The sequence below is a fragment of the Ostrea edulis genome, chromosome 1 (assembly GCF_947568905.1).
Source record: "Ostrea edulis chromosome 1, xbOstEdul1.1, whole genome shotgun sequence".
Taxonomy (NCBI): domain Eukaryota; kingdom Metazoa; phylum Mollusca; class Bivalvia; order Ostreida; family Ostreidae; genus Ostrea; species Ostrea edulis.
Genome location: NC_079164.1, coordinates 91159789 through 91185502, shown reverse-complemented (window position 1 = coordinate 91185502; position 25714 = coordinate 91159789). Strand labels below are relative to the sequence as shown.

Sequence of the window (25714 nt, the reverse complement as noted above, 5' to 3'; positions counted from 1 at the left end):
GATGTCATATTTTCGTTTGCATTGGTTGATTAGATCTAATCTCGATCTCGATAGATCAAGAATTAAAACATGAGATACGGTAAAATCTGCCCAGTTTTGCTGCTATTTCTCGCCATCGGAAATTTTCAATGTTCCACGACTCCAAATTGTAAGTAGTTTAGTTACATCTAGCATATTCCTTCTTGCCTTGCAAGCTAGAGCTATGTAGCTCAGTACAATTTAATTTAGTCTTGTGTTGAAAGTCTAATTCCAAATGACATAGGCCTGCATATTTCTAGTTGCATTGTTTTATCCAATTAATAATATTATGTATACATGTATATTATAGTACTGGACGAAGTATTGTAATTGATATTAAAGGTGGTCAGTCCACGTGATAGTGGCATGGCAGACAGTGCCTGTAGACTGTCCACCAGTATGCATCGGAAACAAGTAGAATAATGTAATAATCAATAGAGAATCTACAAGAAATGTTTGTAAAACAAATATCCCCCCCCCCCGGTGTAAAATTGAAAAGGGTTATGATAGCAGTGCCAAACCTGTACCAATTCAAATTATTGAGCAGACAATAATATCTTCTAATGTCCACAGTGGGTTTACCATGTCTGGCACCTAAATATCAAATGGGGTTATCTACTCCTTAGTGTCTTCCAATGTACCAAGTTTGGTGTCAATCATTCAAGCAAATGATTCTTTACATATAGGAGATAATATTACTATTTCCAGTCTGACCCTTAACCTTTGACCATGGAAACCCATATTTTAAAGGGGTCATCTACTCCTTAGGATGTACCAGTGTACCAAGATTGATGTCTGTTAAGCAAGGGATTCTCAAGATATTGAGTTGAAAGTATCTTCCTATGTCGTTTTTAACCCTTGACCTTTGACCATGTGACATCAAAATAATTAAGGATCATCTACTCCGTAGGATGTACCAGTGCATTAAGTTTTATGTCTGTAAAAAGCAAAAGGTTCTCAGGATATTGAGTATACAGTATTTTCCTATGACCCTTGACTTTTGACCATGTGGTCTCAAACTCAAAAGGGGTCATCTACTCCTTATGATGTACCAAGTTTGATGTCTGGTAAGCAAAGGTTTCTAAAGATATTGAATGGACAGTATATTCCTATGTCCAGTTTTACTCTTCACCTTTGATCACGTGACCTCAAAATTATTAGCGGTCATTTACTCCTTAGGATGTACCAAGTTTGATGTCTGTTAAGCAAAGGATTCTCAAGATATTGAGAAGACAGTACTGTAGATTCCTTATTTTACGCAAGTACTTATTATTGCGAGATGACCCATGGACGTCAAATTGCTAGAAAATAAATTCGCGAGTGCTTAGTTGATCAAGTGTTTTTGCATGTATTTTAGCAATATAAAGATAAAAGCGAGAAATATTTTTTTCGCGAGTTATGTTTCGCGAAATTACACGATGATAAATTCCTCGCTTATATTTAGGTATCTCCCAATGTCCTGTTTAACCCTCGAACCTTTGATCACGTGACATCAAAATCAATAGGGGTCATCTACTCCTTACGATATACCAGTGTATTAAGTTTGATGTCTGTAAAAAGCAAACAGGATATTGAACAGACAGGAAATTCTTATGTCCAGTATGATCCTTTACCATGTGACCTCAAAATCAATAGGGATCATCTACATATTACAATGTACAAATGTACCAAGTTTGATGTTTGTTAAGCAACTTTAGGATTCTCAAGATTTTGAGCAGACAGTATTGTCCTATGTCCAGAGTAGATTGACTTTTGACGTTTTGACCTAAAATCAATAGGAAATGTAATGTTCAGTGGAAAAAAATCAAATATGTATTGTAATACTTTTGACCACTCGCTGTAGTATATAAATCTGCTATTGTAATAAGATATGTAATCAAATTTCTTTTCCCTTCTCCTTTTCATTCAATCTATCATGTGTGAATCATGATTAAGTTGATGTCATCTTTATATTTTGAAATTTTTTATTGTGATAGCCACTGATATGATGGTATCAATAATTTAGATACATTCAATTTAGAAAGAGATGCGTAATGTGTGTTATTTTTCTATCAACAATTCTGTGTTTGAATTTTGATATTAATTTTGGTTTTTGGAATTCAGGATAATCATGATAATTCGAATTACTGTCACTAATATTGAATAACTTTGTATCAATAAATCAAACAAGGACACGATGGGACTTTATTGAAATCAATCAATAAAATTGTTGATCAATATTATAAATTTACGTCAATGAAACATACCAATCTTTCCGAAATCTTGATTTGAAATTCCATTGTATATTATATTATTTATGTATAGAAATAGATTTAATAAAAATAGATAGATAGATAAATATAGATAGACATACAGTTAGATAAATAGATAGATGGATAGATTATAAGATAGATAGGTATGCAAAAAAATATATAAATTTATAATCTAAGTTGTGATATAATTGTACTGCAATTTTTTAAATATCATCGATTTAGTTTATTGACATAAAAACTACGACATAATTCTTATCGATATAATTCAGAAATTTTATAGATTATTTTTTCATATGATCAATAAATATGAAGATTTTTTTGACATTATTATCGAAAATCTGGGTATTGTTGTCTCTAAATAGTGCGTGTATCGGTACCCCATAGACGTACGACATTTGATAATTTGTAATGTTAAAGCGGAATATCTTCTGAGAATATTTGCACATTTAGATCTAAATGATTACTTATGTTGACCAAATTACTAGAGAGAGAGAGAGAGAGAGAGAGAGAGAGAGAGAGAGAGAGAACAAAACAAAAACAAAAACCATACAAAAATTAAAGATTGCATACATGTACATAACGCTTTTTCGTGTTTTAGGTCCATACAGGAGAGTAAATGGATGCACCACCGTGACAGCGGTCCAGCCTCACTGTAGACAGAACTATGTGTTCCCACAGACAGAATACAAGGCTACTGTTGCTATCAGTACCTGTATCCCGAGACAGTTACTCCACATTTATTGGATTGTTCGTTCCAATGGCAGAATTTTTTCCCCCTTGAAGTGCAGGTTAGGTACTAGTGCATAGAAGATTTATGAATGCCACAAAATCTTAGTTTATTCAAGAAAATATGTGCGGATGACAAACGAGCTTTTCCAATTGAAGTTCGTTTCCTGCTGTCTGTCTGTCTGTCCGTCTGTATGTCTATACTTGTCTGTACTGATGTTATCTTCGACTTCTTCCGAGCCATGCGATATGATATTTTAGCCAAATTTGACCCAAAAGTAGCCTTGGGTAATCACGACTAAGAGATGTCACAATACTAATATTCAATAAGTGATATCAACTATGTATAAAGTGATGTGAATTAATCAAATAAGCGATATCATCTTATGATTCAGCGTTTGAAATAATCGGTTCACGGTCCGTTAAATGATTTTAGTATCACTTAAAAACAATGTCTTTGACCCAGGCGTCTGAGTCGGGGAACATTCGTCCCGGTGTTGTACGGTAGCCTTTTCCTCCAGGGTAGTTTTCTCCCTGGAAAACTGACTATATATAGTAGTTTTCCGCAGGGGAAAATGCTACTGTGTAGTAGAATTGTCCTCAGAGTAGTTAACCCCTCTCACGTTTTGGGTTCAAGGACACGTGAGAAAAAGTAAATGGATACATGGGTTGATATGTATTTTTTTGGCTTAGTTTGGTTGTAATAAGTACAAATATAAAATTCCAAAAAATAAGGGACTTGTAAAGAAGATGGGTGAACAAGGCGAAGAAAATGCCTATTCATCGAAATTATGCATATGTCGATTTGATATATCCCTGTGAGCTCGAAATAAAGGACACCACAGAGTCGTCCACTTCTGCTTCATACTTAGATATTTTATTGAAAGTAGACATTAACGGCAAACTGACAACTCAACTGTTCAGCTTCTCCATCGTCAACTTCCCACATTTATGTAGCAATATTCCATTATCACCTGCATATGGTGTTTATATATCTCAACTGATTCGATATGCAAGAGCTTGTTCTGGGTATAGTAAGTTTTTAAATCGAGGTAAGCTACTGACAAACAAGTTGATGGTACAGGGATTTCAACAGTCTCGATTGAAGTCAGCATTTCGCAAATTCTATGGTCGTTATAACGATCTAGTTCGTCAATACAACCTCGCATTGGGTCAAATGCTGTCTGACGTGTTTCATACCGATTGTTAAGCCGTTCTTGGCACACTGATTTGACTGCGGATAACTCCGTTTACCTGATCAGGATATGGGGCTCACGGCGGGTGTGACCGGTCAACAGGGGATGCTTACTCCTCCTAGGCACCTGATCCCAACTCTGGTGTGTCCAGGGGTCCGTGTTTGCCCAACTATCTATTTTGTATTGCTTGTAGGAGTTATGAGATTGATCACTGTTCGTTATCTTCACCTTGCATACTATAAACACATTTTGTAGTATCATATATTTTTCTTGCGATAAATTGATATTTGACAATTTTATTGTTTGATGATGATGATGATGGTATATATATTATATATATTAACCACCAAAAAGATTATGAAATTAAAAGCGGTATTAGAGGTATTGAACTCATAACCAAAAATGCTCTACATACAACTCACGTTTGCGTCCAGTAGTTTAGATTACTCGACCAGTTGCTTGCAATTAAATCATGCATGGCATACCATCTTCAATGCAAGGACCATCTTCACAAGTCAAGGGTTATTGGTTCGTTACCTCGCACTAACCCTTGACATTAATTGAACCAATAAGAATGCGGTTCTATCTACAAAACGAGAGATTCAAATAAAAAATGTGTTTTGATCGTGTATTGATGCCTACAGTTTTATTTGAGTTATGGCTATTTCAATCGTTTAAACAATATTGTCTTGGCAAAAAGGTTTGCAAACTTGATCTACCGTCAATAAACGTAATTAGTGAGGTAAATATTACAAATGCACGTGTTTATCAATACAACGGTATGAGATCGCGTCATTTGTATCCATGTACACCATAACAAGATGCAGTGATTTCATTGGATGTTTTATTATTGGTCTCATGAGTCCAACTTTTATATAACGACTGGTGTCAAGGGTTAGTGTGAGTCAATAACCTTTGACTTGTGAAGATGTGCAAGGACTAGGAATATTTTTTTTACAAAACGCTCTTATTTTTTAAAAAGATTTTTACATCTTTCATCTCAATTGGGTCGTTGCTCCATTTATTTGAAGACTGAAAAATATACGTTTTTAGTTTTTCTGTAAAGGATATGAGCCAAAAACTGTCCATTCTGTGAGAGAAAGAACTGATCGAGGTAGGGCCGAGATTAGTTCTTTCTCTCACAGAATGGACAGTTTGGGGCTTATATCGTACTTAAAACATTACATCTTTTGTTCTAAGAATGGACAGTCTCAGGTAAACCCATTGACAATTATAATTATGAATAAAGCTATTTTGAATAGTCTGACAATATAACCATTCTTGCGTAGAAGTCTGTTTCTTTTGTTCACTTATTGGACAGTGTCAGGTAAGTAGTTTTGTAAGTACTGTAGGTTTTATATTCACTCACTCTATAGTACTGAGACATATCAACATGTCTTCCTCTGATGGGGAGAGCATTTTCATTGCACAATCAAAATTTAAGGATTTTAACGAAAGTACTGCGAATATTATCTTAATGAGTGTTATATTCTGGATATGGAAGGTGAGAAAGTTGTGCAGCCAAATTTTGATTTGAAAAGCATTGTGTTTTTGAATATTTGGATGAGGAAATAATTAACGCCAGCCAAAAGAACTCAATACGCCCATCTCGTGAAATGAAATGAAATTATTCATGAAAGCGAAAATAATAATTCAGAATTGGGATATGCTAATAAAGAAAACATGATATATATATATATATATATATATATATAATGTCTGGAATTTTTTATTACGAATTTTTGAATTGTTTCATCGGGTTATACAAATTAGAAGATAAAAAATATTTGTATGAACCAGATTGACTAATATGTTATAAATGAAAACGATTTCATATTTTCAACAAAATAATCTTAATCTGAACTTCAGTATTTGATACAAAATATCTTGATATGGTCTGTATGATGATTTTGTATGAATTGTAAATGCACTCATGCGCCTGTCCTGCTTAAGAATCAACGAATTGTTTCACATGCTGGGTACATTCGACTGTATCATCATGTACGTATATTTTCATGAATTCTAATTATACCATACAAATTCTATGGTCGTTATAACGATCTAGTTTGCCAATACAACCTATCATTGGGTCAAATGCTGTCTGACGTGTTTCATGCCGATTGTTAGACCGTTCTTGGCACACTGATTTTGACTACGGATAACTCCGTTTACCTGATCAAGATATAGGGCTCACGGCGGGTGTGACCGGTCGACAGGGGATGTTTACTCCTCCTAGGCACCTGATCCCACCTCTGGTGTATCCAGGGGTCCGTGTTTGCCCAACTCTCCGTTTTGTATTGCTTATAGGAGTTATGAGATCGATCACTGTTCGTTATCTTCGCCTTTCAGACAGTATAGTAAAATTATAATTCATGAAAATACGTAATCATGGCCGCATCAGTAACGATCCTTGAAAGCAATTTGCGTAGACATAAAACGTTAAACCTTTACTGTAATGCAACCAAACTTGAAAATTCTTGCGTAACCGGATGCTTCGTCAAAGCGCTACCCCTGAACTGTATGGTATACCAAAGCAACATCTCGGGCATTTCCGATCTCTGATGGAAGTGCTTGAAGTGCGGTCAATCGACTCGATCGTTCGCTTTAATTTCTTGGGTTACTTGCAGCCCCGGCAAAATTAGTTTCAACATTGTGATAAAGATAAAAATGATTCTCGAATATTTCATTTGAAAAAAAAAACCATATATGAGAAAGTTGCAATTGTTTTATATATAGCAAGATAAAAAATATAAAATTTTATTAATCGGATTGTTGACCATATATCTGCGCTTGACAATGATACGATCGCGTAGTAATACATCATTTACAAACAATATATTAGAATACTGCTGGTTCTTTAAATATATTTGATAATACCACGGTTCAATGAATGATCAGAATAGATTGGTCGGCTGAAAAGCGACGGCTTCGTTGTAAATTAGACCTTACTAGTATATAGATCAGCCGGAAATATAGATGATGCAAGTATTTGCAACATATGCCTTATAGTACAAATGTAAACCATAGCAGACTGTTTCTTAAATAATATGATGTATTTGATTGACTGATTTATTGTTTTTACATCTCGTCGAGAATTTTTCACTTAAATTGAGACGTCACCAGGTGTAGGTAAAGTACCACAAATTTAAACATATGCTTAGCACTTAGGGCCGTAGCAGTGAGGGTTCTTTATCGTGCCAACGCCTGTCGCGACACGGGACCTCCGTTTTAAAGGTCTTATCCGAAAGACGAAAGAACCGTGATTCTCACTTCCAAATGCTGAGCAGTACTTTAGCATCAGTATCAGACAACGGATTTCGTTGCAACCCCCCCCCCCCCTCTTTTGCAGTACTCTCAGTACTTTGATTGTATCGTAATGCGATGAAAGCAAGCTCAAGGATAAGATGTATATATGCATTAAAGATGTTCGCACCTGAGATTTGGAGTAATGTCAATTTTTTGGGAAGTGTATTTTTGATTTCTACATTGAAGGAGAATTAGGAAATTAAAAAGAATAATTGGGGTCGCAACGCTTGTTATTGAGCTATAGTGTTCTAAACATGACCTTTTTGCACTTAAAATTTATTCAATTAAACTTGATATTTCTGTCGGTGTCAACACAACATAAGCAACACAAATCAATTATTACTTAAAATAGATACATAATCATGTCTTCTAACACTTCAGATGAAAAAAATAATTAATACTAGTAATGGCTAGTATTAAGGCAAGGGGTATGTCAATTTCTAAAGTTTTACACAATTTTCAAGGTCTGGTCTTACAATTTAAAATGCAACTAAAAAAAGTGGGGGTCGGAGATAAAAATTTTGAATTATTGGCGAAAATAATGAATTTTTATACAAAATTCCGAGTAAATTAATTAAAATTTTTAAAGAATCAGTGTTCTCTTTGGAAAAATATATCAACCAAGTTAATAAATTACAACAGTTGAACTAGTTCCAAGTCTCAACTACCTGTATCATAAATCACAAAACTGAAATGCATGTATAGGAGTATAAAAATAGACGATACATTGGATAAAACAGAAACTGTATTATCATGCAGAATTTAGAACGTTTTGATTATTGAATCCTTCCGCCACAAAATATAGTCCCTGCCAAACCCTTTCAAAATTTGAATTGACACAAATTTTTTCAACTGGATTGGGTTCAGCAATAAATGTGTGATATGTTTGCACCATTGGGATCAATATTGAACCAGGAAATACTTAGTTGTAGCATTCTGCGCAGTTGTACTGAAAAGCTCAGGAACTAACTTCGTTAACACGTGATGTTTTCGCGTGTAGCTCAGCGAATATAAAGAAACTTACAAGGAAGATGAAGGTGTACGTAAAATGTTTATATAGATTATTTGACTTTCACATGTGCTTTAAAATCCATGTTTGAGCATATAAAAATGGCACATGCCCGTAATTCAAAAAATCATTAGCATCAACAAATGCATATTCTTTCTGTACATGTTGAACAATGTGTTTTAAGTACTTCGCAAGTGATTGAAAAATTTAAAGCATACCGTCCACACTTCGGTGTGACCGGAAATAATACCCCCCAAAATCGTACATTTTTACTTTTCCCCAGAATTCTAATAAAGTAAGGTTTTTTTGTGTATTATTTTGTCATTTGCTGACCAGTGTTGTGTTGTACCCTTCCCCCTAGCCATCTCCACCCATCCATTTAGTACAAGTAAAACTAGGGGTGGGTTGATTTCGTAATGGAACAATATGCATAATCTATTAAAAGAAAATCAATGTCCTCTAATATATTGTAAAGAATAGTCCGTCATCGAATTGAAATTAAATACGTCACTTAATCGTACAAGAAATAACTGGACTCACTTGGTTGTGAATGCAAACAATTTATTGAAGGGACAGAACTAGAAGAACATCCAAAATTCATATAGAGTGTAAAGAAAAAGGTTGTGTTTTTAAATAATCTAACTGAATTCTTGCATTCAAGAATAACAGGGTTAGTATGCAGTTACCCCTCAGTATGATACGTAGATTCAAGATTGTTCAAATTTATGAAGCTTTGAGTTGTTGACATTTTACATGTAGTTATTGCAAGGTGACTAACTGTAAATGAACATTTAAGCTAACGGACGTACGGAAATAATCGATCTGCACCAACGTTTAGATTTTAAGAGACAGAAATAAAATCCGATTTCGAAAAAAGAATTTTTCAAGATGAATTCAATATTCTTTTTTAAGTACAACTTTCATTGATTTGAACAATATATTTTTTAATCATATTGACTTCCAGGCAGAAGATGACATGTTCTATTCAAAACCACGAGCTCCAAGATAGTTCCTTTACGATGGAGGCCCTGATATTCATTTTGAACACAGATGGAACAAGGAAGTTGCAGTCAATATTACTACCTATCTTCTATATCAAAATGTCACTCTCCACTCTGCTAGGTAAAATATTGATCAAACATTCAAACGCTGTCAAATACGACATCCTATGCCCCCAAGGATAGGATGAGGTCCATCTTTGCTAGCCAAGGGTTTACGATTCCATCCGCTTGTAGAGAAGCGGAGCGGATCGTAAACCCTTGGCTAGCGAAGATGGATGAGGTCACAGAAGTAGTTACAGATGCAAGTTTTTCAATACATAAACTATTATTTTTCCCCTCAAGAAAAGCAGCACCATGATTAATATGCCGAACATCTTTTCCGATTCAAATTTATTCAAATTCTGGCCGGGGGTTAGGGTTGGGGGGGTCGAGGCGTCAATGAAAGTCTTATATAACAATAAATTTTAAAAATCTTATTCTCAAGAGCAATAAGGCCTGGAATAGTCATATCAATGTGTAAGTATCCCTGGGAAGGTTTTGGTCGCAGATTAAAAGATTTACACGAGATTACATGGGGAAAATTTGAAATCTATTTAAAAAAAAATATATATGGACAATTGGATTAGGGTGGGACAAGAATCGAAGATAAAATTTTACATGGATATAGGAGAAATGTTGTGTGAATTCCATGACCCCGTTTAGCTTAGGTGTGGTCGTAGATGTGATATAGGTTAAAAGAACTTAACACAAAATCGTGGAAATAAAGAGGTTAACACATTTTTTGTTTTGAAAATCTTCTGAAGAGCAGAAGGACCAGGCTGGCTCAGGTGAACATTGTGGCCCATGGTCTCTTGTTAGGTAAAGTAATGTTAAAACCTCACCATTAAACCAAGGGAACATTGTAGCTCTATTTGTTTCCATATAAATCATAACAAAAAACATGTCAAAGTCTGAAAGCTTGTTATTTATTTTAAAAGTAAATCATTTAAAAAATGGAAGGAAAAAAATGTTGGAAGACATACCAGCATCAAAGAAAGTTTGTTAATTTATGAATTGTTTATTGACTAGAAAATAGAAATTCAAAATATTAAAGTATTACACGACAGCAATCTCGTAGCCACAATATTGTTACAAGACACAATGATAATGTGATAAAATACATTATCAATCTTTATTGGAGACAGAAGTGGTACATAAGTTAATCTTTTTGGCGGTTGAATAAGACGTGTTAGTTTTGTAAGTCATTGTTATGTCGTATTCGTAATTTTGATTCTTTAATTATTCAAAGAGTATAAGATGTCTCAGTACCTCTCCTTTTTTATTTATTTAGATATTACTTTGGGGACTATTCTCAGACTGAATTTCCTGTATTTGAGTTTGCATATAATTTTTCTATTTGCCTGTTAGAAAGAGAAATCCTTCTATGCAGAACTGTAGCTAATTCAAAATATCATAGAAATTATTTGTTACGTTTGCAAATTAAGAGACTTATTCTTTCTGGGTGTGATTTTGTTCTATTAGCCCCCCCCCCCCCAACACACACACACACACACAAAATCATGTCGTAACCTTTATATCTTTCATTCAAGGGAATATAGTGATACCTTATTATACCGTTGATTCCATCGAAAATATAGTCCCTAATTCAAGTTCCCCTTACCCAAATTAAGCTTTGAATATCGCAACAGTAGGCAAGAAAGAGAAATTTAACTCCATGACACATTAGTTATAAAATTTAAGAAAATGCATTAATATATCTTTAAACTTTTTTGAATCGTGACAAGAATCCATCCTTAAGAAATCATAAAATAAACTCTTTTTTATTACCACAGATCTTGTCAATCGTAAGCAGATGAAAGTTGCTGATGCATTAAAGATGATTCAATACTTGTCCTCTCCCAGGAATGCCGAGTCAAGCAACGATACATTTATTAATAACAAACTTGCATATGAAATTCAGACCTATCTCCAAAATCTTTCAAACACGAATAAAACTCGGAATGCAATGAAGTCCAACGAATGGATAAACGTTGACACAACGAAAAACTCAAAAGGAAAATCTAATATCTCGGTATTTATGAATCCAGCAAACTCACCGGGGAAGGAAATCCAAAGCAATATCAAAACTCTACTGAGAAGGGAAAATTTGACAGAAACCCACTTGGTCAAACTTACACGGATCATCAGCCTCATGACAAAAAGCATTCTGTTTCAAGTTGGTTCAAATCCCCAGTATGACAGGAATCTGATTGACTCTCAAATCCAAAATATGACCAAGAAAATTTGGGAGTTTCTGAAGAAGATGAACTCGACTAAGCATAAATCTCAACCGAAAATGCATATTAAAGGTATGGCTGTCCTTTTTAATGTATTCCATCAAATAAAATCTGCTAAGTAGATATTCGATATAGAATGCATCAAAAGGAGTGCAGATAATCATTTATCGATGAACTATAGATACAAAAGGTATAGTAAAAGCTTACTGAAGCTCAGGGAATGTTTACTGAAAAGGTAGGAAAGATTTACTGAGCTTACTTAAGTCATAGTAAATGTTTACTAAAGTATAGAGAAAGTTTAATCAAGACATGTATAGTAAATGTTTACTGAAGCATAAAGAAGGTCCAGTCATTTACTGAAAATCTAGAAAAAGTTTAGTCAAGATATAGGTGTGTGCTGAAATATAGAGAATGCTTATTCAAGACATATTGAATGTTTACTGAAATATAGAGAATGTTTAGTCAAGACATATTGAATGTTTACTGAAATATAGAGAATGTTTAGTCAAGACATATTGAATGTTTACTGAAATATAAAGAAGGTTTAGTCAAGACATATTGAATGTTTACTGAAATATAAAGAAGGTTTAGTCAAGACATATTGAATGTTTACTGAAATATAAAGAAGGTTTAGTCAAGACATATTGAATGTTTACTGAAATATAAAGAAGGTTTAGTCAAGACATATTGAATGTTTACTGAAATATAAAGAAGGTTTAGTCAAGACATATTGAATGTTTACTGAAATATAAAGAATGCTTATTCAAGGCATAGTAAAGCTTTTTGAAGTGTAGAAAGGGTTCACACAAGTCATTGGTTTTTTGTTGGGTTTTTTTTGTTTTTTGTTTTTGTTGTTGCTAAATTTACTCAAAACATAGTAAATGTTTACTGAAGTATAGAGATGGCAAAGTTAGTCCTAGTACTTGTAATTGTTTACTCAATTATAGAGAAGCTTTCTTAAAAGGTATTGTGAAGGTTTTTGAAGGAATGAATAATAGAGGAAGCGCTACTAAAGGTTTACTGAAGTATAGAGAAACTTTACTGCAGAGAAACTTTTACTAATGGTATACTATATGTTTAGTTAAGTGAAGAGGAGGTTTTTGGTAAGGAAAGTAAAGAAATGTACATGTAAGCAGTACTAATTATCTATGTAAAGGTAGACATAGTAAATCGCTAGTAAAATTGATTGCATATCAGTTTGAAATTTCATATTATACAGCGTTTCAATGAATCGATTTCATAAGTATCATGTACACGTAGTCTGCCTACCTAACAATGTTATAATGAGCTTCATTAGACTTACCTTAATCAGAACGACGCCTCTGTGGTACTCATCCTAACTAGGACATATCAAAGTTATAGCATAGAGTTTGTATTTTTTAAATGTCATATTCATACATTTTTCAACAATCTCTGCATTATATACTTACGGATTTGACTATGATTCTAATTTCTTTGCCTTTGACTTGTTGTAAAGGATCTTTTATGAATTAAAAAAAAATCTTTGGTGCATGGTCAAGACTCACCATTTGTTTTTAAGCAACCTTTGTGTGAGGCATGAACGTAATGATGGTTTTTTTTTTATTACAAAGTTATGGCTGGGACAAAAACTTCAAATCATTTTAACCAGTGACCTTGACTTTAGCCGTAGTGACAAGTAGTGGGGCAGAATAACACGGTTAGACAAACGGACGAACATAAGTATTTCCGATGAAAATAAATGATACAACACATATTTGACTTCATGTATATTATCTCTGGAAAATCTATTCAAATGAACACAGCTCACTGGTCGGAGTGGGGCTACTGGAGCCCCTGTTCCAAGGAGTGCAAAGGGAGGAAATTTAGCACCCGTAGCAGAACATGTTTTGTGAATGAAGATACTTATAAAGCATGTATAGGCCATAGTTCAGAGGTCAAGAGGTGTCCTTGCATCCCTAAACCGTCTCCTCCCAAACCAACAGGACCAACTATTATTTACGGTTAGTATAATGGTAATTAAAGAAAAACTTTTTCTTGAAAATAGTATATATATATATATATATATATATATATATATCTCCAATGATAAAAGTCAAGAAAGAAACACAACTTGACTTTTATTATTGGATGTATTTTTACTGTATCAAATAAAATACTGAATTCTTTTTACAAACTCTCTCTCTCTCTCTCTCTCTCTCTCTCTCTCTCTCTCTCTATATATATATATATATACATATATATAAACATGTTAACGAAGTGTATATACATTTTGTAGAATTATAAAATTACTTTGCAATTGAAAGATTAGCTTAAAGAGTTTTGTTATTTTGGCAAATTCTCTTTATGCAAAGGCAGTTTTACCGGGGAAAAAAAAATCAAAACGAAAAAACACAACAACAACAAAAAAAACAAAACAACAAAAAACAAAACAAAAGAACCCCAACCCCCCGAAAAAAAAACCCGATTTGTAATTTTTCAACGTACACAGCTGTGCATCAGTTTCAGCATTTCAGATGTATTAAAGGGGCGTTAGATGTCATTTTGTTACCGTAAATTGAATTAAATGAAAATTGCTCTATATATATATTTCATTTCAGTAGGAACACTAGTATTTTATTATTTAATTAAATCACCTTTTAACCTCAAAACAGGCACATGGATATGTGAATTTGGCGATTGAATAATTATTGTCTTGCAAGACAATAATTCTTCCTTGTATATTTCTTTACACTAAAAGCTGTTATATAAAGTAGTTTTATTAGGTTTCTCTTGTTTTGTATTAAATAAATGTTTTTTATTTGTCATTAATATATTCCTATGCCATTGAGAGGTTTTGAGAAAAAAATATTTTTGCCATAACGTTCGTAGTTAATGCCCCTTTAACCACGTGCATTACTTTTTAGTGATATATGTTGTGTTCTGTAGCTGTATATATAATGTACTTGTAAAAAGCATTGCGTCTGTATTGTATAACAGTATTCTTTATTATGTACATGTAATTGTATACTGTTGATTTGGTCATATTTCATTGCATAGATATACAAAGGGATTGGTTACAAGTTCTAGCAACTTAGAAAACCTCTTCCGTTTATACTGTATTCTGTTAATGTAATCTGACAAGTCACTTGGCTTAATTATTACAGTATAAATAAATAAAAGAGTTAAAGTGAAATTTCGATTAGATTCTCGAAAATTCTTCAAAAATGTATCTTTAGAAAACACTATTTCAAAGAAGTTTTCCCCTTTGAATGTCATTTTCACCATTCAAAGGAAGGAGATATTGTGTACTTCACCTTCACTCCAAGCTGATAGCCTACTTTCACAGTGCATGATAGAAAAGATTATTTTAACACAGGGGAGTGGACGTCATGGGGCAAGTGGTCTCAGTGCTCAGTGACCTGTGACCTTGGGAATGAGCAGAGCTACAGGAAATGTAAATCAACGAAGCGAGAGTTTAAGCACGGAAACACAATAATCAAATGTAAGGGAAGTCACAGAAAGTCCCGCGCCTGCATCATGGCTGCATGCGGTTTGTATATTTTATCAAAATGATTAGTCAATAGGCCTACTGTAAAAACACTATTGTATGGATGTTAGTCATGATTATGAAATATTTTCCCTTTTCAATGGGTTTGTTCTTCTCATTAGATATATCATTGTTTTCCATTGATTTTATTCAATTTTTATACCCCCCCCCCGCAACAAGTTGTGGGGGGGGGGGGGGGGGGTTGGGGGGGGGGGGGGTTATACTGGAATCGGGTTGTCCGTCTGTCTGTCCGTCCGTCCGTCTGTAGACGCAATGGTTTCCGGGCTCTAAAGCATTATCCTTTCCACCTACCGTCACCATATCATATATATGGACTACCCATGGGATGAAGATGTTCCCTATCGATTTTGAGGTCAAAGGTCAAGCGCACTGGACATCGAAGTAGCAATATGGTTTCCGGGCTCTAAAGCGTTATCCTTTCCACCTACCATCACCATATCATACATATGGACTACCCATGGGATGAAGATGTTCCCTATCGATTTTGGGGTCAAAAAGTCAAAGGTCACGCGCACTGGATATCAAAGTAGCAATATGGTTTCCATTTCAATTCTTTAACGGCTTTTTTCATCGCATGGAGATGCTGTGTTCCTAGATACCTTTTGGATCATAATACTGAAGTTTTACCTATTACCAACATCCTTTGGGAGATTGGGGTAAACGGGGGGTATTCTTAGTGAGCATTGCTCACAGTACCTCTTGTTTCAATTCTTCATTGTCCTTGAGTTATACAACTCATCGGAATACATCTACTACATGTTCATGTATATACACAATATATCTAATTGTATAGTGTAACAACGGGTGAGTGGACAGGAGAAGATAGGAGAAGAAATTACAAATATAAGATAATATACATGTAATCACATTAAGAGATGAACATGTTATTAGAAAAATACTATAATTACATTATTGACTTACAATGCTAAACTTCGTATTTTCACGGCTTGTACTAAGAATTTTCCCAAGTTATTGAGTTTTTTTGTATTGTCTACACTAAGGAGCTTAACTAATTTAAAGACACTTGTTTTTATGTAATAGAAACCCTTAATATATTTCTTTCTCAAATCGGTGTAAAATAGACATTTCAGGATAAAATGAAACTCATCTTCTATATCATTATAATCACACAATTTACAAAGCCTCGCATTCTTTAAAATATTATTATGCCTGCCTTTTTCAATATTCAAAGAATGTGAAGACGTTCTGAATCTAATGATAGTTGGGTTTTTTATGATGCAGCACTTGATCAACCGATTCCTCTGTCTAGAGGTCGTAAATAACAACACATCATGGTGCGCTATTGAACAAACGTTAATGTATTTATCATAATCAGAAATTTTGAATGCTTATTGTATTTCAGAATTGTTACTTTCAGTATTTGCTGTTTCTAATTTTGCGCAAGGTCCATACAAGTAAAGATATTTGTAGTAGAGTTTATGAAAATTCATTCCAGAAATTCAAAGATTTATTTCCAGAGAACTTCTTGTATAATCAAAAAGTTCTAATATTTAAAAGTGTTTGACTTAATTATCGAATGCTTATTTCTTATTTGCCGATGGAATATCCTTTAGTCATTAGAAAAATCCCAAACCTGACAATTTTACGTTCCCAATAAAAGCAAAACAGTTGGCTATTTTGATTGTTACTCAGGAAAATTGTATTTCTCCGTCTTGTCATCAAAGACAAATTTTAGCGTTGACTTTGATTTTCTCTTACTCCTCCTAGGCACCTGATTCTACCTCTGGTATATCCAGGAGTCCGTGTTTGCCCAACTATCTATTTGGTATTGCTTGTAGGAGTTATTAGATTGGTCACTGTTCGTTATCATCACCTTTCATGATTAAAACTATTATTTTTTGATAGGAACAACGAAAGCAGAGTACAAGTTACTGCAGGGAAGCAGCACCAGCCTGGCATGTAAATCTAAGGATAACTCTGTACATAAGTCTGCATTCTGGGTGAGTCCCCACGGCAAGAGATACAGGCCCGGTAGGAATCCTGGAAGGTATGACTGTGTACTAAGTACATGTATATAAAATAGATGTTACATGACCATTTACGAATTTTTATATCATTTTCAATGAGGATTTTCCAAGTACATAGCAATCTACACAGGTTTAAGGTTGACTACCATTGTTCGACAAAGTGTTCTATTTGGTATATAATACTTGCTATTTTTTCATTATAGTATCATTTGATTTGTGTAAAATTAGAGCAATGATCTATCGTGATAGGAGTTGTATCAATACCGCTACATATCCTTCTTTTATCAATTTTATATTACATTATCTGACTTAATTTGTGTACCAATTTTATGATAATGGAATTCAGTTCACCAATTATGTGAGTGAAACGTACTCAGTATTGAAAAATAATTACTGCAGCAATTTGAAATTAACGTTTTCATTAATCTTAATGATAAGATTAATACATGTGTGCTATCAAAGTACAACTACACAATCTTGCACTTTACCGTTATGGGGTTTATCACCATAGATCTGTCTTGTGATCTGATGGGGATTTAATGTACCAAGGTTTGTACGGAGACTCATTCTAATCGAAATCTCCTGTGTGCATGCTTCAATTAATGAACGAGAAGGGACTTTCATTTGCTAATCTTGGCTCTGGCCGACGGAGTTCTATTTTAGTCCACAATCACAGCGAAATTTGTATGGACTGAATTACTCAATCAAAACTGTGGACGTCATTAAAATGTAGACACTGCTTTGTGTGCCTGTTGTTTTGATTCCACAAATTCATTTCTTTCAGAGTATCCGTTACCAAAGATGGTCAGCTTCACATAAAGTACACACATCTGGGTGATATGGGAACTTACTACTGTATCATTCCAATAACCAATGGAAACATCATAGGAAACGCTCGAATTTGTAACTATTATGTATTTAGTCATTAATCATTTGTAACTATTATGTATTTAGTCATTAATCATTTTTATGTGAGCCGCAGAGTACCTCATCCTCTCTGCTTGAAATACTTAGCATGTATTGCAAATAAAATGAACATTCATCTGAAGTTCTGTACCATTTTTTAAAAAACCAATGAAAGTAAAAAAAAAAATGTACAGAATATATCATCAATTAAACTATTGAAAATTATACATAGTAGAGAAATATTTTGCAAGTGCATCAAAAAGTGTTTATACTTCATATATTTAGAAAAATGCTGTATAAAACATAACCCGGTATTGGGGAAAAAACCCATAATTTTTTTCCCTTCTACATATAACAGTGCTCATAATGAATGTCCAGGCCTAAACAATATTCACGACGTCTGTCCATTTGAAATCTGTCTTGTCTTGATCCTTATAGTAGTACTGACTTGCCAGGATGACCCATGCATGAATGGTGGCACCTGTGTAGAACAGAAATATGAAATAATCACCAAGCCAAGTTCTTTTGTGTGCGAATGTCCTGCAGGTTTCCATGGGGACTTCTGTGAGAAAGGTTTGCAATTTTTCCTTATATACGTTAACGATTATTATTATTAAGCTTATTCTGTGTATAGTCAGTTTTTAAATCAAGGCAGGCTACTGACAAATAAGTTGATGTTACATGTACAGGGATTTCAACAGTCTCGTTTAAAGTCAGCATTTTGCAAATTTTATGGTCGTTATAATGATAAAATTTACCAATACAACAGTAAAATACTGTCTGAGATGATTACTCCGTTTACCCAATCGAGATATTGGGATCACGGTACATGTGATTGGTTGACAGGGGATGTTTACTCCTCCTAAACACCAGACTCCACCTCTTGTATGTTCAAGGGTCCATGTTTGCCCTACTTCTAATTTTGTATTCTTTATAGGAATTATGAGATTGATCACTGTTTTTATTATTTTTATGCCCCCTTCAAAGAAGAGGGGCATATTGCTATGCACCTGTCAGTCCGTATGTCGGTCGGCGGAAGACCACATGTTGTCCGCTCAATATCTTGAGAACCATTCACTTGATCGTAATGATATTTCATATGTTGGTTGGTTATGAGTAGAAGAGGGCCCTATTGTTTTTCACGTCAAAGGTCAAGGGTCAATCTACTCTGGACATAGGAAGACATTGTCCGATCAATATCTTGAGAACCCTCTGCTTGACAGATATCAAACTTGATACACTGATACATCCCAACAAGTAGATGACCCCTACTGATTTTGAGGTCACATGGTCAAAGGTTAAGGGTCAAACTGTACAAAGGAATATACTGTCCGCTCAATATCTTGAAAACCCTTTGCTTGACAAACATCAAACTTGGTACACTGGTACATGTTCAGGAGAAGATGACCCCTATTGATTTTGAGGTATGCTCAAAGGTCACAGGTTAAACTGGACATAGTAATATATTGTTTCCTATATCTTAAGAATTAATTGCTTTTTTGACACCAAACTTGGTATACTGGTACAGCATAAAGAGTAGATGACCCCTGTTGATTTTTAGTTCACATGGTCAAACCACTCTTGGCATAGGAAGATATTGTCTGCTCAATATTTTGAATTGGTGATACTACTATGAATTAAATGATGAAATGATGAATGTGTATAACCCTTTTCAATTTTACACTATGGGGCATATATGTTTTACAAAAATCTTATGTTTTATTAATGACTAATCAAAACAGGAATTTTAAAAGGGTAATATTTATATAACAAAAACAATACCGTAGTTTCATTATTTACCAACAGGATAAATCGGAATGAATATTTGATTAATAAATTCATAATCGATGAATTTGATAATTGCTGGTGACTGATATACGCGACGTCATCGGAAATGCCACCCAATACATATTTATACAAAACTGTGGTTACACTGTAACGTTTTTCACGTAAATTGAAAAATTCATTGTGAAAACAAAAATTCATTTATTTGAGATAGAAAACATTCAATGGATCCAACCTTTCACGTTTACAAAACACAATGTTTTAAATAAAATTTACTCACTAGTGTACATTTTGAAATAGTTCAGTCAACTGTAATGAATTTTAACTAATATGACCAAATTGATTTTTTTCTTTCCTGAAAATGATAAGAATAAAGAAAAGCATTTCCTAAAAAATAATTTGGTGTACATTTTTTGTTTATTCTTTTAAATATCCTTACGCCAAGAAATTTTGTCTTTTGGTTTAGAAATTGAAAAAGGTATGATCAGTTAATATATCTATACTATTAAATGAGTCAGTGTTTTATGCCTTAACGTTTAGAAAGGGTATTGTCTGAAATGTGTCAAAAGTGTTAGGGGGTGAGATATCTTAATTAAGCCTAAGTGCTGAAATGCAATGTTTAGGACAATTACTACTGTTGTTAACTTTTGAATATTACAATGGTCCTTATTCTGAAGTTCAACTGTATGTATTTGTAGAAATAAAGCAGCTACGAGCCATACTGATTATAATACCTGTGAGTGGCGGGCTACTGATGTTGACATGTATTATCACAATGGTTGCTGTACGTTTGAAGTAAGAGTTACTCTCTCGTTACTTACCGGTTCTAAACTAGAATGATGTAAATGTGTATCCATTTAGATACAACGTGAAGTTATAGGCACCTGACGACCCACCCGCTTCTAATAAGGGAAACGTTTGAATTGTATGCTTGTATACCTTTAAGGAAGCATACCACATTGATCAAAATTGTTATGAATATGTGTAGTTGTTGTTTTGGAAATAAATAAATAAATTTAATTTTAGTGTATAATCATTAAGAAAGTACGGTAATTAAAACCCTGTGAGATTCAAGCATGCGATCTACAGATTGCCAGCTTAACGCCTTGATCCATTCAGCTAACCAGATAGGTCATTTATTTCTAAAGGACAAAAAAAAAAAAAAAAAAAAAAAAAATAAACAAAAAAAATTCTGATTTAAAGTTTTGTATCAATGGCGTGCATGCTCTTCTGTTTGGATTTTTGTGACGATGTAATATTCATCCTTAAAGTTTGCCAATGGTTTCGCTTTATCAGGAGTTGGCATGTGCGTGAAGTGCCTGTAAAGATTACTTATTATGTGGTGTAATAAAAAAGCACTGCGAATTCGTTGGGTATAGATATGACTCTCCCAATAATATCGGTCATTTCACAAGAATTCCACCGTAATTGATTGACAGGCCCATATAAATAGCCACACCCTCTCTGATATTATTATCTGATTCGAGTAAAAAGTTGCCCACTAGTCTGTAATCCCAACTTTTCATTACCGTCTCACCTACTTTATTTGATACTGATTTGCCTCATTAGTGTCACATATCAATTTAATAGAAAATTTATGTACTTGTATCTTGAATTTTGAGAGCTGTCAAAGTTCGTTAATGGTGATAAAATCGTTCGAATATGCGTAATACATAACACCAATCTTAATAATTATGCACATCTGGACACCACAAATATTCAAATATATTAATGTAGTAGTCATCAATCCAATGACAGGTCTGCTAGCTAACACCTGGTCTGGTGTATAAAGTTTGCGGTTACATTATTTATTTGTCAAATAGAAGCAGGAAATATTTACACAAAACAATTGTTTACAGTAATAAATTAGGAAACCACTTGGATGCACTTTACGAAGTTCATGAATGTCGTTTGATTAAATGATTTATACAGCTTTGTAGTTATCGTACTTTACATGCTTAGTCACATTCTTTACAAAACATTTTAAAACTATGAATATATATTTGATAGGAAAACGAGACAAACCAACTTTGATGGAAAATTTGAAGAATGGAATAAAAAAGGTACATGGGAATTCAGTCTTCCAACAAAATAGTAAAAAAAATTGTCACAATAGATGTAACTACTAATGATAATATTACATATCATAAATAGATAGAATAAAACCATCATCGAGCAGAGAACAGACACGATGGAAAGAGAAATCCAGTAAAGAGTCCAGGAAGAAGCAAAACAGAAGTGTTGTCAGTGGAGACGACTCATTACAAGAGATTGAAGAACAAGACCTGGAAGATGTTCTGTCACCAACGAAATCCAGAAAGACTAATGTTTCTTATAAAAGACAGTCAGCAAGAGGTCCAGTACAAACAAACGAATTTGTAGCACCTAGCCCTGGAAAGTACAAAGCATACCCATCAAACCCAGAAGAACTTAGGAACTGGTACACCACTCCCCAAAGTAATGCTGAATTTTACAATTCGCCGATGGATATCAACGTTTACAGTAATCCGCCCTCAGTTGGAGCTACAAGTACCGAACCTTTGTATGGTAATATACCGCAGAATTACGATGAGACTGACATTCAAAAGGATCATAGATATACACCTGCAATGTCAGTGAGGAAGAAAAATTATGGTTATGAACGTGTGGATCCGCCAAATACTGGAGCCAACCAGTTACATTATTCAGATGTGGGAGATTTTAAATTGATTCATAAATCATTGACTCCTTCTAGAAATACGGCTCACAGATATCCAAAGCATGCTGATATGTCAGTTTCTGATGACCAAAATGCTCATTGCATACCCGATGAGCTTGTATTTCAAGAGAGAAATATGAATAATATGAATACAGAATTGGAAAAGGAGTGTCATCATACTAACATCTTTGATAAACAGTCTATGAGGCTCAATTCTAGGAATGTGCTTCAGAGTCCAGATGATATTCTAGAATCAAACACCCCTCAAACTGGGCTTACCTACCAACGCTTTAAACCACAAATCATGTACACTACACCAGAAGAAAGATTTCATTGCTTTCTAGATTTCAGTCAACCAGGAAACGAAACTAGTGAACCCAGAGATGAAAAAAATAACCAAATACTACAGAGCAGAACGGATAGAACTGAACAAAGCCAAGCTTTGTCAACACAGTCCCTAAGAACAGGGTCAACGGATGATTTTTTCAAAGAGAAGAAAGGACATACACCAGCTCCGTTACAAATAACAAATAATGCGGATGAAATTTCGCGACAAGATAAAGATTTCCATTACCTGCAGTCACCAGAATGGAGGGATACACAGATGAGAGATGGTGCACTTCAAAATGATGACTTTGATGACGAAGTAGTGTTCAAAACTCACAGATGTACTAAAAGTGTCATTGAAGATGACGACGACGATGATATAGTTTACCATAGGAAATATATGAAAAGAAAGAATAGACAAGATCTAATTGGTAATGACATCGATAAAGCCAACCGTACACCAGATTTCAAGCAAGCTCTAGAAAACAACTCGCATTGTAAGAGAAAGAGTAGAGGTAACATATCTTTTTTTGAATAAAAAAAATAACAGTTTAGAATATGCTCTTCGAGACTTAATTCGAAGAATCAGTTGTAACATCAGATTTACATTTTCTTTCTTTCAGAAGATCATTTAACAAGTAGGGATTTGAGGTTTCAGATGGGGTTTAACGAAGCATGGAATCTTAGCCAGAACGAGGAGAAAGACAACGGTAAAAACCGGCTACAGCTAACACCTAATAAAATTTCTGGTGAAAAGAACACTGTTTTAGCATGCGATGATACGTGTAAGTCGAACATTAGCAAGACGTCATTGACAAGTCTGGATAAATCAGTCGAAGATGGCAGTAATTCTAAGGAAATATATAACACGCCAGAAAATTCGGGATATTCTATAGAGAGGGATACCACACTAACAGACAATCTATTTCCAACAGAAGAATCATATTCGCAGTTTAGCCAAACTTCTGAATCGATTGAACAGGTATCATATACATACCGTGAGCGTTTACACCAATATGAAATGGGATGTAAAAGTCCGGGATATGATACTGATGACGAAGAATCGTCTCAAAAAGGAGAGTAAAGTCCGAAATCAAACTTTGATATGAAGCAATACAATGTCCATGTATCGGTAAAAAAAATCTGCATCATGAAAATTTAGTTCAGTTAAGCTATTAAATATAACATAATCGAATTATAAAATCATTTGGATCTACGAACGTTCACCGAATCTAGTCTTCAAGGATGCATTCTTGTTACATAGCTTGTATTACAAATCGTCACATTGCTTGTACTACAAATCGTCACATAGCTTGTATTACAAATCGTCACATAGCTTGTATTACAAATCGTCACATTGCTTGTATTACAAATCGTCACATAACATGTACTACAAATCGTCACATTGCTTGTACTACAAATCGTCACATTGCTTGTATTAAAATCGTCACATTGCTTGTATTAAAATCGTCACATTGCTTGTATTACAAATCGTCACATAACATGTACTACAAATCGTCACATTGCTTGTACTACAAATCGTCACATTGCTTGTATTAAAATCGTCATATTGCTTGTATTAAAATCGTCATATTGCTTGTATTACAAATCGTCACATAGCTTGTATTAAAATCGTCATATTGCTTGTATTAAAATCGTCACATTGCTTGTACTACAAATCGTCACATTGCTTGTATTAAAATCGTCATATTGCTTGTATTAAAATCGTCACATTGCTTGTATTACAAATCGTCACATTGCTTGTATTACAAATCGTCACATAGCTTGTATTACAAATCGTCACATTGCTTGTACTACAAATCGTCACATTGCTTGTATTACAAATCGTCACATTGCTTGTACTACAAATCGTCACATTGCTTGTATTACAAATCGTCACATTGCTTGTATTACAAATCGTCACATAGCTTGTATTACAAATCGTCACATTGCTTGTACTACAAATCGTCACATTGCTTGTATTACAAATCGTCACATTGCTTGTACTACAAATCGTCACATTGCTTGTACTACAAATCGTCACATTGCTTGTATTACAAATCGACACACAGCTTGTATTACAAATCGTCACACAGCTTGTATTACAAATCGTCACATTGCTTGTTCTACAAATCGTCACATTGCTTGTATTACAAATCGTCACATAGCTTGTATTACAAATCGTCACATTGCTTGTACTACAAATCGTCACATAGCTTGTATTACAAATCGTCACATTGCTTGTATTGCAAATCGTTACAAATCGTCACATAGCTTGTATTACAAATCGTCACATTGTTTGAACTACAAACCGTCACATAGCTTGTATTACAAATCGTCACATTGTTTGAACTACAAATCGTCACATAGCTTGTATTACAAATCGTCACATTGCTTGTATTACAAATCGTCACATTGCTTGTATTACAAATCGACACACAGCTTGTATTACAAATCGTCACACAGCTTGTATTACAAATCGTCACATTGCTTGTATTACAAATCGTCACATTGCTTGTATTACAAATCGTCACACAGCTTGTATTACAAATCGTCACATTGCTTGTATTACAAATCGACACACAGCTTGTATTACAAATCGTCACACAGCTTGTATTACAAATCGTCACATAGCTTGTATTACAAATCGTCACATAGCTTGTATTACAAATCGTCACATTGCTTGTACTACAAGTC

At 34.1% G+C, this 25714-nt stretch overlaps 1 protein-coding gene across 1 annotated transcript; it reads left to right on the top strand.

Moving 5' to 3' along the window:
* On the top strand, nt 1–24496 carry LOC125674887 (uncharacterized). Its single transcript, XM_048912250.2, has 13 exons — nt 1–148; nt 2869–3058; nt 9472–9629; nt 11341–11856; nt 13569–13766; nt 15122–15295; nt 17180–17321; nt 18086–18204; nt 18646–18780; nt 20691–20787; nt 22003–22055; nt 22147–23532; nt 23641–24496. The coding sequence occupies exons 1-13, from the start codon at nt 70–72 to the stop codon at nt 24099–24101; spliced, it is 3708 nt and encodes a 1235-aa protein (XP_048768207.2). The 5' UTR covers nt 1–69; the 3' UTR covers nt 24102–24496.
* The last annotated feature ends 1218 nt before the right edge of the window (nt 24497–25714 follow it).